The 14473-nt window shown below is 42.3% G+C and overlaps 1 protein-coding gene across 1 annotated transcript in view; it reads right to left on the reverse strand.

Annotated features, from left to right (window-relative positions):
* TTN (titin) overlaps positions 1-14473 on the reverse strand; it is a 308950-nt gene that overhangs the window by 232328 nt on the left and 62149 nt on the right. The window contains exons 45-63 of the mRNA XM_074967679.1: positions 9413-9691; positions 7659-8222; positions 6825-7106; positions 6449-6727; positions 5692-5970; positions 5318-5596; positions 4901-5188; positions 4505-4783; positions 4061-4342; positions 3674-3952; positions 3292-3570; positions 2899-3177; positions 2490-2777; positions 2092-2370; positions 1695-1976; positions 1294-1572; positions 894-1172; positions 507-785; positions 95-382 (exon numbers count right to left, since the gene is read on the reverse strand). Of these exons, the coding sequence (XP_074823780.1) occupies positions 95-382; positions 507-785; positions 894-1172; positions 1294-1572; positions 1695-1976; positions 2092-2370; positions 2490-2777; positions 2899-3177; positions 3292-3570; positions 3674-3952; positions 4061-4342; positions 4505-4783; positions 4901-5188; positions 5318-5596; positions 5692-5970; positions 6449-6727; positions 6825-7106; positions 7659-8222; positions 9413-9691 (5622 nt within the window). The remainder of the gene's footprint in view (positions 1-94; positions 383-506; positions 786-893; positions 1173-1293; positions 1573-1694; positions 1977-2091; positions 2371-2489; positions 2778-2898; positions 3178-3291; positions 3571-3673; positions 3953-4060; positions 4343-4504; positions 4784-4900; positions 5189-5317; positions 5597-5691; positions 5971-6448; positions 6728-6824; positions 7107-7658; positions 8223-9412; positions 9692-14473) is intronic.

Genomic DNA, 14473 nt, shown 5'->3' on the forward strand with positions numbered 1-14473 from the left:
ATATTGTTCAAAGACGTAAGATGGCAATTATTTTTTAAAAGATGTATTTTTCAATATCTACTACAGTTAAGAGAAGACGTAAAGAGTTCCAAACCTTTCACTGTTAAGACGGCGCTGCAAGAGTCACTCCCAGCAACGTTAGTCACGCTACATGTGTAATTTGCAGTATCTGTCAACTCTAGATTAGAAACCTCCATTGATACGGTATTTTCATGGCATAGGCTCCTGTATTTTGCACTATCATATATTTCTTTTCCATCCTTGTACCATTTAGCAGTAATGGGGAGTGAGCCAGAAACCTTACACTCCATATGAATAGACGATCCCAGAACTTGATCTAGTTTCGTTAACTTTTTGGTAAATGATGGAGGGATTGTTTGATCTGCCCAACAAAATGGCAAAAACATAACAGTTAACGTCGTGCACCTCCAATTGCCTCCCGGAATTTGTGAAGCTATTTTTTTCCCCCACAAAGAAAGCAAAATGCAATGAAACAAAATACAAACCTAAAACTGTCAAAACAGCTTCACAGGTGCTGCTTCCAAAATCATTTTCAACCTTAAAAGCATATGTACCACTGTCCTCCTTCATTACCGATTCAATCCTGAAACTGGCCACGTTACTGTCAAAGCTCATGGTGTAATATCTACTGGGCAGAAGCTGTTTGCCATCTTTAAACCATTTCATTTTGAGTTCTGGTGTTCCGGCCACAGTACATTCCAAGGTCACTGGGTCTTTTTCAGTCACTTTAACTGATTTCGTCTTTTCTATGATCTGAGCGGGTTCTGCAGTAAGAATTAAAGTGTAGATTCGTTATAGTTCTCTCTACCGGTGGGCACGTGTCTTTTAAACTACTTCTACGAAATAGGCTTGAAAGTGCATAGCTCACAAACCTTGTACTAAGAGCAAGGCAAAGCATTTTTCAACTCCTGACTCATTCTTTGCCTGGCAGGTGTACCTCCCCCTGTGACCGATATCGATACGTTTTATTTTCAGTGTGGCCACATTGTCCTCGAAAGTAATATGGAAGTTCTCATCTTCCTCGATAATTTTTTCATCTTTTATCCATGACACTGATAAAGGGTGAGCACCCGCTACCGTGCATTGAAAAACAGCGGGACTTTTCAAAACGGTAGCGACGTTTTCTATCTTCTTTATGAAGGAAGGTGGCTCTGGGTTTTACAAAAAGAAGCCATGACAAAATATATTGTTTTATCCTTGTTAAGCTACTAAAAAGTAGTTAAGAAACTGAATGTTTGGAGTTTTCCCCCCTATCGTGGTAACTGGACTGACCTTTCAAACTGACTCTTGTGCTGCAAGAACAACTACCCCCATCATTGGATATAATGCACTGGTATTCCCCAGCATCTGAAAAATCGCAGTTGGTTACGACAAGAGTGAATACCGATTCCCTGTCGCTCATGGCGTATTTTTTGCTGCTGCGAATCTCCTTGTTATTCTTCAGCCATGTCACTTCAAATGGAGGAGTACCAGAGACTTCACATTCCAGCATGGCATCAAAACCCTTCACTACTTCAGCAGGTTTCAACTCCCTTATGAATGCGGGAGGTTCTATTTAAAAAAAATCAGGAGGAAAAAACATAGCAGCTTAGTAAAACACGAAAAGAAAAAAAACACGTATGACTGTGCGGGGGGGGGGGGGAAAGAGGTGGGTGGGAAGACTAATAACTAACCTTTCACTTTCAGTTCAATGCTGCAGCTCTCACTACCTGCGTCGTTGTGAGCTTCACAAACATAAATCCCACTATCCTCTATTTTCGCACTGGCTACTTTGAAAGTGGCAAAACCGTCTACGAACGCAATGCCATATTTAGAGGGGTCAGTGACTTCATTCCCATCCATGTACCAAGTAACTTGGATTGCGGGCGTGCCTGCTACTTGGCATTCGAAACTGGTGGATTGTCCTTTTCTCAAAACTACTACGGGGCTAGGCTTCTGAATAAACCTGGGTGGTTCTAAATATGAACAAAAAGGCAAGACTTTATTTACTCATTTTACATTCGAGAAATATTTTTTTCTAATAAAAAAGAAACAGAACCCAAGGGATTAAAAGGGCGTAAAAATGCACACCTTTCACAAACAGGTTTGTTTTGCAAGTTGCTGTCCCAACATCATTGCTTATTTGACAGGTATAGTTCCCTGAATCAGAAGTCTTTGCTGAAAACAGCTCTAGCACACTTGACGTATCATCCTTCCAGACAGAGCGAGTGGCTCCTGAGAGAAGTTCTTTGCTCTCTTTAAACCACTTTATCTGCATAGGAGTGGTACCATTCACAAGAGCTTTGAACAGAACTCTAGCATTGGGTATAACATCTTGTGACTGTGGTTTTTCAACAAAATACGGGGGTTCTACAAAGAGTAAAAGAGAGGAGGAAAGAGAAGGGTAGGAGAAGAATCATTTTATGATCAAAAAGTCCAAAATAATAAATTGAAGGTCTTGTTCTTGGGAAGGAATAAGAAGCTCAAACCTTTGACTGTTAAATATCCACTGCACTGGTTACTTCCTGCTTTATTTGTTGCCTCACACGTATAAGATCCACTGTCTGAACCTTCCAGCTGGTTGATTTCCAGGAATGCAGTGTTATCATGGAAAGAATATTTGTATTTTTCACTAGCCGCTATCTCTTGGTCATCCTTGTGCCACTGGATACTTATAGGATGTGAACCAGACACTATGCACTCTAAGTGAATGAAAGAACCCTTAATGCTGTCCATTTTCTTTAGCTTTTTTGTGAACTTGGGCGGTATGATAAGATCTATCCAACACAGTAAAAACAAAGTGTTAGCTCATTTGGCCATACTGCTAGTTCTGGTATCAAAAAGTAAAGCACAAATATATTTTAACCCCCCACCACGGAAGAGAGAGACAATACAAACCTAGCACATTAATGCTAGCGGTACAGCTGCTGCGTCCAACATCATTTTGAACCTCAAAAGTGTATTCTCCACTATCTTTCTTTTCCGTATGAACTATCTTTAAGACGGAGACTTGATCCGTAATGCTGATTTTATATTTCGGGCCCAAAGTCAACGCCTTTCCATCTTTGAACCATTTGGCTGCAATGTCTTTGGTGCCTGAAAATCTACACTGCAAGGTTGCTGGGTCTCCCTCAGTGACGTCGATTGACACGGCCTTGTCAGTTATTGTTGCGGGTTCTGTGATAAATAAAGGCATACATACGTGTATGTCAACTGTATTTTAAAATATTCACCGTACACATTAAAATGAGATTGTTCGCATTCTCTGAAAACATTCAGTGCTGGACCAACCTTTCACTGTTAGTAAAGCAGAGCATCTTTGAAGTCCCGCATCATTTTTAGCCTGACAGAAATATTTCCCGTCATGCTTCACTTCAATAGACCTGACAAGGAGCGTGGCCATGTTGTTCACAAATGTCATTTTGATATTGTTATCTTCAATGACGTCATCGTTATCTTTCAACCAAGACACTGTGATCGGCCAAGAACCCTTCAAGGCGGCCTGAAACACAGCGCTGCCTCCTCTTAGAGAGCTAATGTTTTCAATCTTCTTCACAAATTGCGGGGGTTCTATCGGGAAAAAAACCAGATTCTTGGTAAGTTTCAGCTGGAGGGCAGAACGGTGTAAGGTAGAAGAACATACTTCAGCTCTATTTCCCCCACTGATACCAACCTTTTAGGGTCACCCCAGCGCTGCAGACGCAGCTTCCTACCGCGTTAGTTACTCTGCACTGGTATTCACCAACATCTGAGGCATCAAACCTGAAAACGTGGAGGCTAATCAATGAATCCTCAATGCTTATTCTGTGCCTCCTACTGCTTCTCACGGGCTTGCTGTCCTTCAACCAAAATACTTCAAATGGAGGCGTACCCAACACCTCGCACTCCAACGCAACATCAGAATCCTTCAGTACTTCCATGGGTTCAAACTCCTTGCTAAAATAAGGTGACTCTATAGCGCAAGAGAGAGATTGTGGTTTGTATTAATTAAGCTTTGGAACCTTTTAATGATGCAACTAACTTGGAGGGGGAATTGGGGCCGGGGAAATTTGACACAAACCTTGGACTGTGACAACACTACTGCAAATATCTTTGCCGGCATCATTTTTTGCCTCACAGATATATTCCCCACTGTCTTCAATCGCCACACCCATAAGTGTGAGAGTCACCTTGGAACCCACGAAGGACATCTTGTATTTGGCACTTTCCTGAATTTCTCGGTCCCCTTTGAACCAGGTGATTTTTATTTGAGGGGTGCCAGTTACTTGGCAATCTAATTGCCCGTAATCTCCTTTCTTTAACAGTTGTGATGGCTCTGGCTTCTCGACGAAGGTAGCAGGTTCTAAGGATTTAAGAGAGGCATTAAGAATACAGAAAGAGGTGAAGAGTGTAAAAGGCAACAATGGGCCAACTTCTCAGTTCACCGGCACCTTGAAGGCTGCGCCGGTGTGACTGAGAGCAGCCCAATAACTCAAAGATGTCAATAAAGAAAGGGAATGCAAACCTTTCACAAACAAGTTTGCACTGCACGCAACTGAACCAGCCACGTTGCTGACTTTGCAAATGTAGTCCCCTGAGTCAGACGGCTTTACTGCGAAGAGTTCCAAGTAACTCGCTAAAGCTTCAGTCATAATATAGCAGGCTCCGCCGGTTTCCAGCTCACTGGCACCCTTAAACCACTGTATTGTGAGTGGCGGTGTTCCTTTTAAGGAACTCTTCAAACGCACCGTCGATCCGGGTGCCACTTCTTGGGACTCTGGTTCTACAACGAAGCTGGGTGGCTCTAAATGGGCGTTTAAAAGAAATAATTGCAAAGAGTAAAAAGTGTGACCTGCGTGGTGGGGAAGAATGAATCATTAAATGACACGTCAAGAAGAAAATACAAAACGATCCGCCAAACCTTTTACAACCAAAGTGCTACTGCTCTCTTTACTGCCCGCAGAGTTTGTGGCCCTGCAAGTGTAAATGCCAGAATCGTTCGTGTCTAGATGTTTTATTGCCAAAGACGCAGAACCTTCCGCAAACACAACTGTGTATTTGGCACTGGTGGTTAGCTCGCCGTCATGCTTAAACCAGGAAACACTCATTGGAAGGGAGCCAGAGATTTTGCAGTCCAGGAGGCAGGAGGCGCTAACTACGCTGTCAACATTCCTCAATGGTTTAACAAAGAACGGAGCAATGGCTCGGTCTGTTCAGTACACAACAAAGAAAAAAAAACAATACGTGCAATGAGCATTTCAAGGTGTAGCCTGATTTCTGCCCTATCTGGGCTTTAAATCTGAACAGTGTTGTCCTTTGCAAAGAGCAAGATACCAACCTAACACAGTGAACGTGGTGGAGCACGAACTGCGGCCAACATCGTTCGCAATCTCGAACGTGTACTCTCCACTGTCCTGCATTTCGGCGCTATAAAACTTTAACTGGGCAACGTTATTCTTAAAACTGAATCTGTACTTTTTACTGGAAGCCAGCGGTCTGCCATCTTTGAACCATTTCGTTTTTAACTCTGGAGTGCCTGCAACAGTATATTCCAAAACGGCTGGGTCTCCTGCAGTCACCTCAATCAACTCAGGTTTCTCAGTAATTTGGGCAGGTTCTATAACAGAATTACACAGTGGTTATTAGGGTCAGAATGGAATCGCTTTCCTTTATATGTGGAACGCTGCGAAGGTAAAGTGTTCCTACACGGACCTTTGACTGCTAATTCTCCAAAACACGTCTGACTTCCGGCATCGTTCTCCGCCACACATGTATACATGCCACCAGAACTGATCTGGAGACCAGTGATCTGCAGCGTTGCAAGACCATTTTCAAAGGTCACTTTGACTTTGTTATCTTCTTTAATAATGTCTTTTCCCTTCATCCACGTTATAGAAATAGGAGCGGACCCTTTCACAACGGACTGTAAGGTAACTGTGTCTCCAACAAGTGCAGTAACATTTTCGACTTTCTTAATAAAAGATGGTGGTTCTAATTCGAAAGAAAAAAAAACTTACTTTACTACATCTTTCCCATATTAATTGTTATTTTAAAAATCAACTTGCCTAGTATACAGCATCAATGCACTGGTTAATTAGCTACAGCAGAAGGGAGATTTTGGGATGGGTGGGGGAATTGTATTTCCAAGCTGGATAAGCGAAGGTTTGAACACATCACTGGCCATAACGTGTTCAGCCACCATGTTGGTGAGGGTGAATGGTAACTGAATTTCTGTCACTTCTTGCAGCCTAGTATAAGAGTTTGCACTGGTAGCAATTCTAGTAAAAATTGGCCTTCTGCTTTCCCTTCCAAATTCAGAAGCACGATGATAGATACACACAAGATATAATGGTATATTAAAGAGAATAAGAAAATAGAGGGGAAAACAATTAAGAAGCAGGTTTTTAAGAGACAAGATTTCTTCTACCTCTACAGTATGTTAAGAGAGAGTTTTCCTTTGCTCACTGACCTTTCAGAATGAACGTTGCACCGCAGAAGCATTTACCAACTTCGTTAGCTACAACGCACTCATATTCACCAACATCTGCACTATTAAAGGAAGAGATCTCCAGAAAAACAAGAGATTTCTGAGAGATCAATCTGTATTTTTTACTGCTGCGAATCTGCTTCTTGTCTTTAAACCAGCTAATTTCGAATGGTCCAGTACCAGCAACCTCACACTGAAGTATAGCGTTTGTTCCTTTCACTATCTCTGCCGGTTCAAGTGTTTTGATGAAAGAAGGAGGTTCTATAAAAGTATTAAAGCATCAATACAAAATTAGTTACTGACACCAAAACAGAAAGTCATTTCTCAAATAAAATTGCCAGAGAGTGTCAGAACAAACCTTTGACAACTATTTCAGTGCTGCAGCTATCACTGCCAGCATCATTAACTGCTTCACAAGAGTAACTTCCACTGTCTTCAACTTTCACGTCGGAAATATCTAGCACAGCTACAGAGCTGACAAATGACATTCTGTACGTGTTACTCTCTCTAATTTCTTTGTTATTCTTGAACCAAGTAACTTGGATTTCAGGAGACCCTTTGATTTTGCACTGAAGGTGTGCTGACTCTCCCGGTGTCAGTAAATAAGATGGATCCACCTTCTTCAAAAATGATGGTGGCTCTAAAGAAAGATTTCAAAAAGAAAGAAACCTGAAATATGAAGCTCTGAAAGATTGATTAAACATATTAACATTTAGAGGTGCTAAGAGGAATCTCAACCAAGCCACAGTACTAGTGATTCCTGTAATAAAAATAAATAAATAAATAAATGCTTATGTAAACAAATTGAGATTACATGCTCCCCACCCCGGAATAAACTAAATAACTTCATGGTGAATATACATGTTTATTTAAACAAACAAAGAAAGAAAGATTAAAAAACCCAGGAATAAACTAAAGAATTTCTTGGTAAAAAGAAATATTAGGCGACATGGAATACACTGAGAGCTAAAAAAGGAACATTCATTAATAACAGTCACAATAGGTTCAATAGAGACAGGAACGCGGAGTACATACAGTGTACTCTAAACAGAATCCTGAGAGCAAGACTGAGGAAGAACAGTTTACCTGTCATCCTATGCATTATATCGCCTGTATTTCTAGCCTGCGTAGATTTAATAGCTATTTCAAGAATTATAACGTTCAAAGTACAGTAGATGAACAACTTTCTTACCTCTGATTGTGACAGTTGCAGAAGAGGAGCTGCTTCCAGCCTCATTCGAAACAGTGCACACATAATTTCCTGAATCTTTAAGTTTAGCCAGGGGGATTTCAAGTGATGCTATTTTGTCTTCAAAATAAATTTTATAATCTTTTCCTGGGGGTATTTTCTTCCCATCTTTATTCCACGCTACTGTTACTTTCCTATCTTCATCTACTTGGCACTCCAGACGTATCTTCTTGTTGACAGCAGACTGCACCGACTGTAACTCCTTAATGAAATGTGGCTTATCAATAATTACCATTTCCCCCTGGCAGGTGTCAGCTCCAAACTTGTTTGAGGCTTTGCAAGTGTAAACTCCTCGGTCGTTTACTGTAACATGTTTAATCTCTAAAATATGCTTATTATCAACGGTTGAAATCTTGTGGTGTTCTGAAGAAGAGATGGCAGCGCCGTCTCTCTGCCATACCGTGTCGATCACCGGAGTGCCTGACACTGTACATAGGAACCTGGCACTTTTACCCACAAAAGTAGTGATCGATTCGGGTCTGGTTAGAAAGGTTGGAGGAAACGCTTCTGCAAAAAGAAATGGTTACATGGTTATATTGGGCTGGCACCAAAGCCACTCTTGTCTCTATGTCTGCCAAGGGCAGAGAAAAGGAGAAGCATAGTTGGTCTTCGGACACACCGTTTCAAAATTGTTTAAACTAAGGGTTGAACAATAAAGAAACTGAAAAGTGGGAAAAGAATGAAAACATTTTGACCGTCTGAACCGATATACAGCAATGACCAGTGTAGAGCCAAAAACCAGTATTTCATTTAGCAAGACTGGCCAGAATGCCAAATGCTTGTGATTCTGTTATTAATTTATGCTGCGTTCATAATTTAACCAGTAATGACTGATCCAATAAGGAAAGGAAACCGAAAACCAAAAACCCGGTACATTTAAACCGCAGCAAAATATAGGGGGAAAACACAGAAGATATTTATATATATGTTGTTTTTAACATGTTCATAAAATCGCGTATATTGAGATATGCCTGTAAACAGCTTTTATTCACGACAAGATCACTCTACCCAACCATTCAGTAATTACTGTCCAAGCACGGCGCTTGAAAGTTAAATAAAGCAGAGTACAACTAGAAAATGAATGAAGGTAAGTATATACTGAGCACTACATCGAAGAAGCTGGATCCGATACAAATCTTCAAGACGACTGTTGTCATATATTAAAAATAATTTGAAATTCTTCTCCCAGGGCTGAAGACACTGAATTCTTGCTCGATAGCTCAGAGACCACAGTGACTAAACAAATTAATTGGCATTTTTTTTTAAAAAAATGTATATCCACCTATAATTATTTTCTGGAGGTTAAATTATATTATCAAATAATATATGTCATCATATGTCATAATAAAATATGTCATCAAATAATATCGGTTTAAAGTGGATTTGTTTCCCCTTCCCCACCCCATGACGTCTCGAAATCCTTTGAATCGATTATCAACTGGGAGATGGTTTTTCTTTCGCTGGATGCAGAAAACAAGGGGGAAAAAAACAAACAAAAATCCCTGACACTGGTGTTGCCAACATTCAATTCTTTGCCGTCTTCAGGCCTGTCAGATGAAAAGACTAGCTATCTGGGCCCGTGTGCAATATAACAACAACTCGTCATCCTAAAATAAGCATTTTAAAATGATAAAGCAGTGAAACAATCGGAGGATGTTAATGCAAAAATAAAATGAGCATTAAGATGCCGTACTTACCAGTCACCGTTAAAACAGCTGTAGAGCTTACACTACCATACTGGTTGGAAGCTTTGCAACTGTATTCTCCACAGTCAACTACTTGAGGTCTTGGGATTTCCAGCGTGGACATGTATTTAGTGATGCGTATGGAGTACTTGTCGCCATCATATATTTCTCGGCCAGCTCTGTACCACTGGAATCTTACATTAGGAGCAGTCTCAATCTCACAGCTAAACTTGGCCAGGTGGTTCACAGCTACTTCCTGCGACTCGAGTCTCCTCCTCAGTATGGGCGCAACTAGAATTGGAAGCACAAATTAATTCGAGCAGCCGCTCCTCAGTATAGGTACCCCAAATAACTGTTAATGAAGTGACCAACTGAAATTAGGTGGGTGATTTACTAGCAATCCAAGGAAAGTGACTGTAAAGAAAACAAAATGACTGTCAAAAATGGAAGCAGACGATAAGCAGTGCTAAACCTAGTGAATGGACTACATTGCAGTGCGTAATGAAATCAGAAAAAGTGCTAAGAGGTGATACTACTAGACACATGCGTAACAATGTGATATAGAAATATACCACGTTGTACTGGAAGAGTGGAAAACGAAAAAGTGTGTGCTAAAAATTGTGCAATGATTATAAAGACCTGTTGCAATGATGAGAAGGATAAAAACAAGAAAACCGATCGCCGCTTTGTGGATAAGGGGATGAAAGTGTCGATGCATGCGCTGTTAAGAAATTCTGATGCAAGCAGAAGTGTAGACGACACTATTACACGGGATTGGGTTTTTATCATTTTTTGAGACGAAATCAAAAAGGCAACTAACTGTATTACAGAAAAGTGAAAAAGGGCGAATCACTTTAGGGAAAAAAGTGGGAAGGAAAAACGAATAATTGACAATGTCAAAAGGACATGGGAAGTGGAGAAAGAATAGGGGAAAACTATGGTTAGTTCTGTGATTACATTCATGAAGTCTAATTACTTTTCATATCCGTATCGATATGGAGATACAGATATATATGTTCTATTTAATTAGAAAATTAGTGAATATTAGGAGGCAATATTTTATCCCCATAATCCAACCTCTTTTTACAACTGTGAGTTTCGCTGATGTTGTTGTTTTTCCACCTTCATTCAGTGCCTCACAGGCATACTCTCCTTGATGCACTTCCTTGTGTACTTTGTTGATTACTAGTGTGTATGTGTCATGATCTTGTAAACACTTGAACTGTTTGCCTGAAGACACCAGTTTACCCTCAAAATACCAATTCACCTTTTTGACGTTTGTTATAATTGATATAAGACTTAAGCTATCACCTTCCTCGACAACAGTGTCTACAAGGTTTCTGTGAATGACGGGATAATCTTCTCTAACTAGCCTGTCCTCTGGCTTCCCTGCCTGAGTTATGAGATCCTCTCCACCATCTTCCTCAGATATTTCTTCCTTTTTCTGTTTCATTGTCAGTGTCTGCACTGGTTTCTCCAATGGCACTGCTGCTAAAGCAACGTCGGCAGTGACTGCGGTTGCACCGACATCTCTGATCTGACTTTTGACAGCAACGGTGCTGACTGCTAGAGCAGGCAAAAGCCGATCCAGCTGCGCTTCGGATTCTGTGGTTATTTCAGCCTGCTGAGGCTCCAGCGCATCAGAAATAGGACTCGCGGATTCCCGCTGCAGTGGCTTATCAGCTACAGTAGCAGATGAGATTTCTGCGAAAGGTGCATGAGTGATAAACAACTTCTGAGGCCCAGTTACTGACATAGCTCTGGGTTGTTCTGCGATCAAAATATGTTTTTCTTCGTAAATAATCGAATACAAAGCAGCCTTTAGTTCAGTTTTCAAACCAGCTGTCTGAGGGTATATTTTTTCTAGAGAGACTGTTATTTCTATGGGACTGGAACTCCCTGTGGTTATAAGGTAGGTGCACATTGTATATTTAGGTTCCTTGTTGAGTTTCACTGTCTTTACTTCAATATTTTTTATATCACCCAACCGTTCGGAAGACAACAGATGTTGTTCACTCGTCATTGCCGCTTTCAGGGCACTTCTGATCTGAATCTTTATGTCTAAGCTACAGCCCTTGGGAACTTGAACAACAAACTGGTTTTCTTTGGAAAGGACTTCTCTTTCTTGGATTTCATGTACGCTCAGTGTCTCCTTTGGTTGCTTCTCTACCTTTACAGTTCCAGTTTCTGGCCTCGTTAGTTCGACTGCATATTCTTCCTTGAGAGGCAGCTTTTCTTCCAGTATTAATGGAAGCCTTACTGACTGTCCTTCTTGAATTCTTGCAGCAAAATCGTGTTCTGCGGCTTCTAACAAATTTGCACTCTCTAGTGGAACACTTCCTTCCTCGGTGCAAACAGATTCTGAAAGGAATCTGGGTTCAGATTTCACCTCACTGCTCACTGTCTGAATCTCCTCAAATGTTTCAACGTGACCCAGGTCTAAGGCCCTGCTCTCAGTCACGCTCGATAGCTGCATAACTGTTTGAGAGTCTTCTTTTCTCAGGGCAGCTTTCTGCTCCTTTTCTGCCGCACTGATAATTTGTTCTTTTGGCAGATGTATATCCTCAGCCACAGCGATAAGACAGGTCGGTAGCTGAGGTTCAGCTGTAGCTGTGGGGTGTAATCCTTCGGTACTGCTCCGAAAAGCTTCCAGTTGTTCTGCAAATAACCCGCTCTTCTCTTCTGTTGTTGCTGCCCGATTAAACATTTTTTCTTCTCTCTGGAAAGCCACGTGGGATACAGGTTTTTGAAAAGCCAGCATGTCTTCCTTAGGCAACACATGCTCTGACTGGGTTGTCTGGAGATGGAGGGCTGAAGGGGGCTCTTTGACAGGCTGAATGCTAACCGCCCCATCCAGGGCAGGAAACTGACTAGTGCTTTCATAAGAGAGGGGGGTTTGTTCTTCTGAGACTAAAGCGTGAAGCAACATTGGGGTTTTCCTAGAGACTGCTTGATTCTCGGGCAGCGCCACAAAACTAAAATGTTCTTCTCTAGGGAGTGTTGTTTGCCCATGTACCACCGGCAAATTCAATAGCTTTGCGCCTTCCTTTTGGGTTTCTACAGTTACTGTCCTGTCTAGTCCGGGGACTTGCTGCGCGTGCTCACCCGCGAGCTGCTGCTTTTCTTCTGTAACGAGAGCAGCTTTTACAACTCTCTCCTGCACCAATGCACCCTTTTGCTGAGCTGCTGACGGGACATCAAAGGCGCCCTCTTTTGGAAGCATCCTTTGGGAATCAGTTATAGGCATGTGTAATTCCGCTGGCAATTCCAGTACTGGTTTCGCTTCCGCAGGTAAATCCAGGGCGTCTAGCTCCTTGGCATGAGCTTCGCCTATTTGCAGCTGTTCTACAGCCAAGGCCAGTTGAAATACCTTCTTCTCGCCTTCCAGCATCTGGAGACCCTTCTGGCGCGTCGGCGTTTCTAGCGCCAAGGAAGTTTCTTTAGGCAGCTCCTGGATGTCTTCAACTCTGGGGGTGTGTAATACCTGCGGGGGTTCGCGGACTGAGGTCCCTGCCTCAGCCTCTGCGCGCGGAAGAGGCACAGCTGTGCTAGCGGTCACTGCAAGCTGCTCTTCAGCCAGGGCAGAGAGGAAGGTAGATTTCTCTTCTTGGGCCCCCTGCAGAGCTATCCTCTCCGGAGGGTGAATCTGCAGTTCTTTTTCTTTGTCCTCTTGGCTGCTTTCTTCTATTAGTGGCAAACAAACAGCGGGGCCCACGTGGAGTTCAGGACCAGGCAACTCAGCTACTGGAGGGCTTTTAATTGGCTCACTACATTGCTCCAGCAGGCTTGGGTGCTCCCGAACCTCATTCGTAGTGAAAGCTGCTAGAGGAAGCAGCTTTGCTGATGACACCCCCGCTTCTGCAGCATGAGGAGCAGCATCGAGGCTCTCCGCAGCCGCACGAGACTCCAGTACGGCCGCTTGCTGAGTAAGAACCGGCTCCGTCTGCATGCTAGCGGCTGAGTGAGAAACCTCAAGCAACGAGTCCACCTGTTCGCTATGTACCGAGGGCCTGCCCTCTGTCCCGATTGTATACAACACTTGCGGGTCCCGCTGCCCACCCTCGCCTGGCAATTTAACAGCATATGAACGAGACTCGGTAGTCTGCTCACTGACGGTTTCTTTGTCCGATTTCGTAAGAGGTTTGTGAACGACTTTCTGTTCCTGATACCGAAACACAGCAGCGGTGTCCAGCGCAAGCAGTTCTGCAGAGCAAGTGGCTTCCCCCAGGGGATTTATGGCTTTACAGGTATATAACCCACCATCATCTCTCTGACATTGATGGAGCGTTAATGAACCCGACCCGTCAGGATTATGAACCATAGTGTAGTCTACATTAGAGAAAATCTGGAGATTTCCCTTAAACCATTGCACCTCGGGTACAGGTTCTCCAAGCACTGTATACTCAAATACGACAGGGAGACCTCTAACACCCTGAACAGGTTCCAGTTTCTTCACAAAGCAAGGGGGGTAGGGGTTTATTTTATTTTCTAAGGGTTTCTCCACCTCTAGTTCTACAACCGATTTTTTGTAGACTTCTCCAGTCTCGTTTGGCTTCACCTTTAGATAGGCACTGCATGCAGTCTCTCCATACTTATTACTGGCGATGCAAGTGTACTCACCGTCATCTTCAGATTTTGTATAGAGAATGATAAGACTATAATCACTACCATCAAATACAAATTTGTGATCCGTGGAAGAGGTTAACTTTACTCCATTAAAAAACCACTGGATTTTAGGTTTTGGACTGCCAGTAACAGTAACTGAGAGTCTAGCTACATCTCCTAGACTTATTTCAACATTTGAAACGTGTTTGAGGAAAACTGGGAGGCTGCCCTCCTCCGTTTTCATCTCTAATTTGCTGGAGTAAACTGAATTTTCAGGCATAAATTCAAGTGTTTTATCTCTGTCAGACAATTGAAGGCCGCTGCTGTAACTTTCGGTTCTTTCTTCCTCAGTAGACACAACAACAGAACTAGAAAAGTCTGTATGGGAAAAAATTAATTATTTAGATTTACTAAAACGTTTTGCTGAAAACTTCTATTTAGTAATCACTAGAGAACATGAATAAACCA

Source organism: Natator depressus, chromosome 11 (genome assembly GCF_965152275.1).
Source record: "Natator depressus isolate rNatDep1 chromosome 11, rNatDep2.hap1, whole genome shotgun sequence".
Taxonomy (NCBI): Eukaryota; Metazoa; Chordata; order Testudines; family Cheloniidae; genus Natator; species Natator depressus.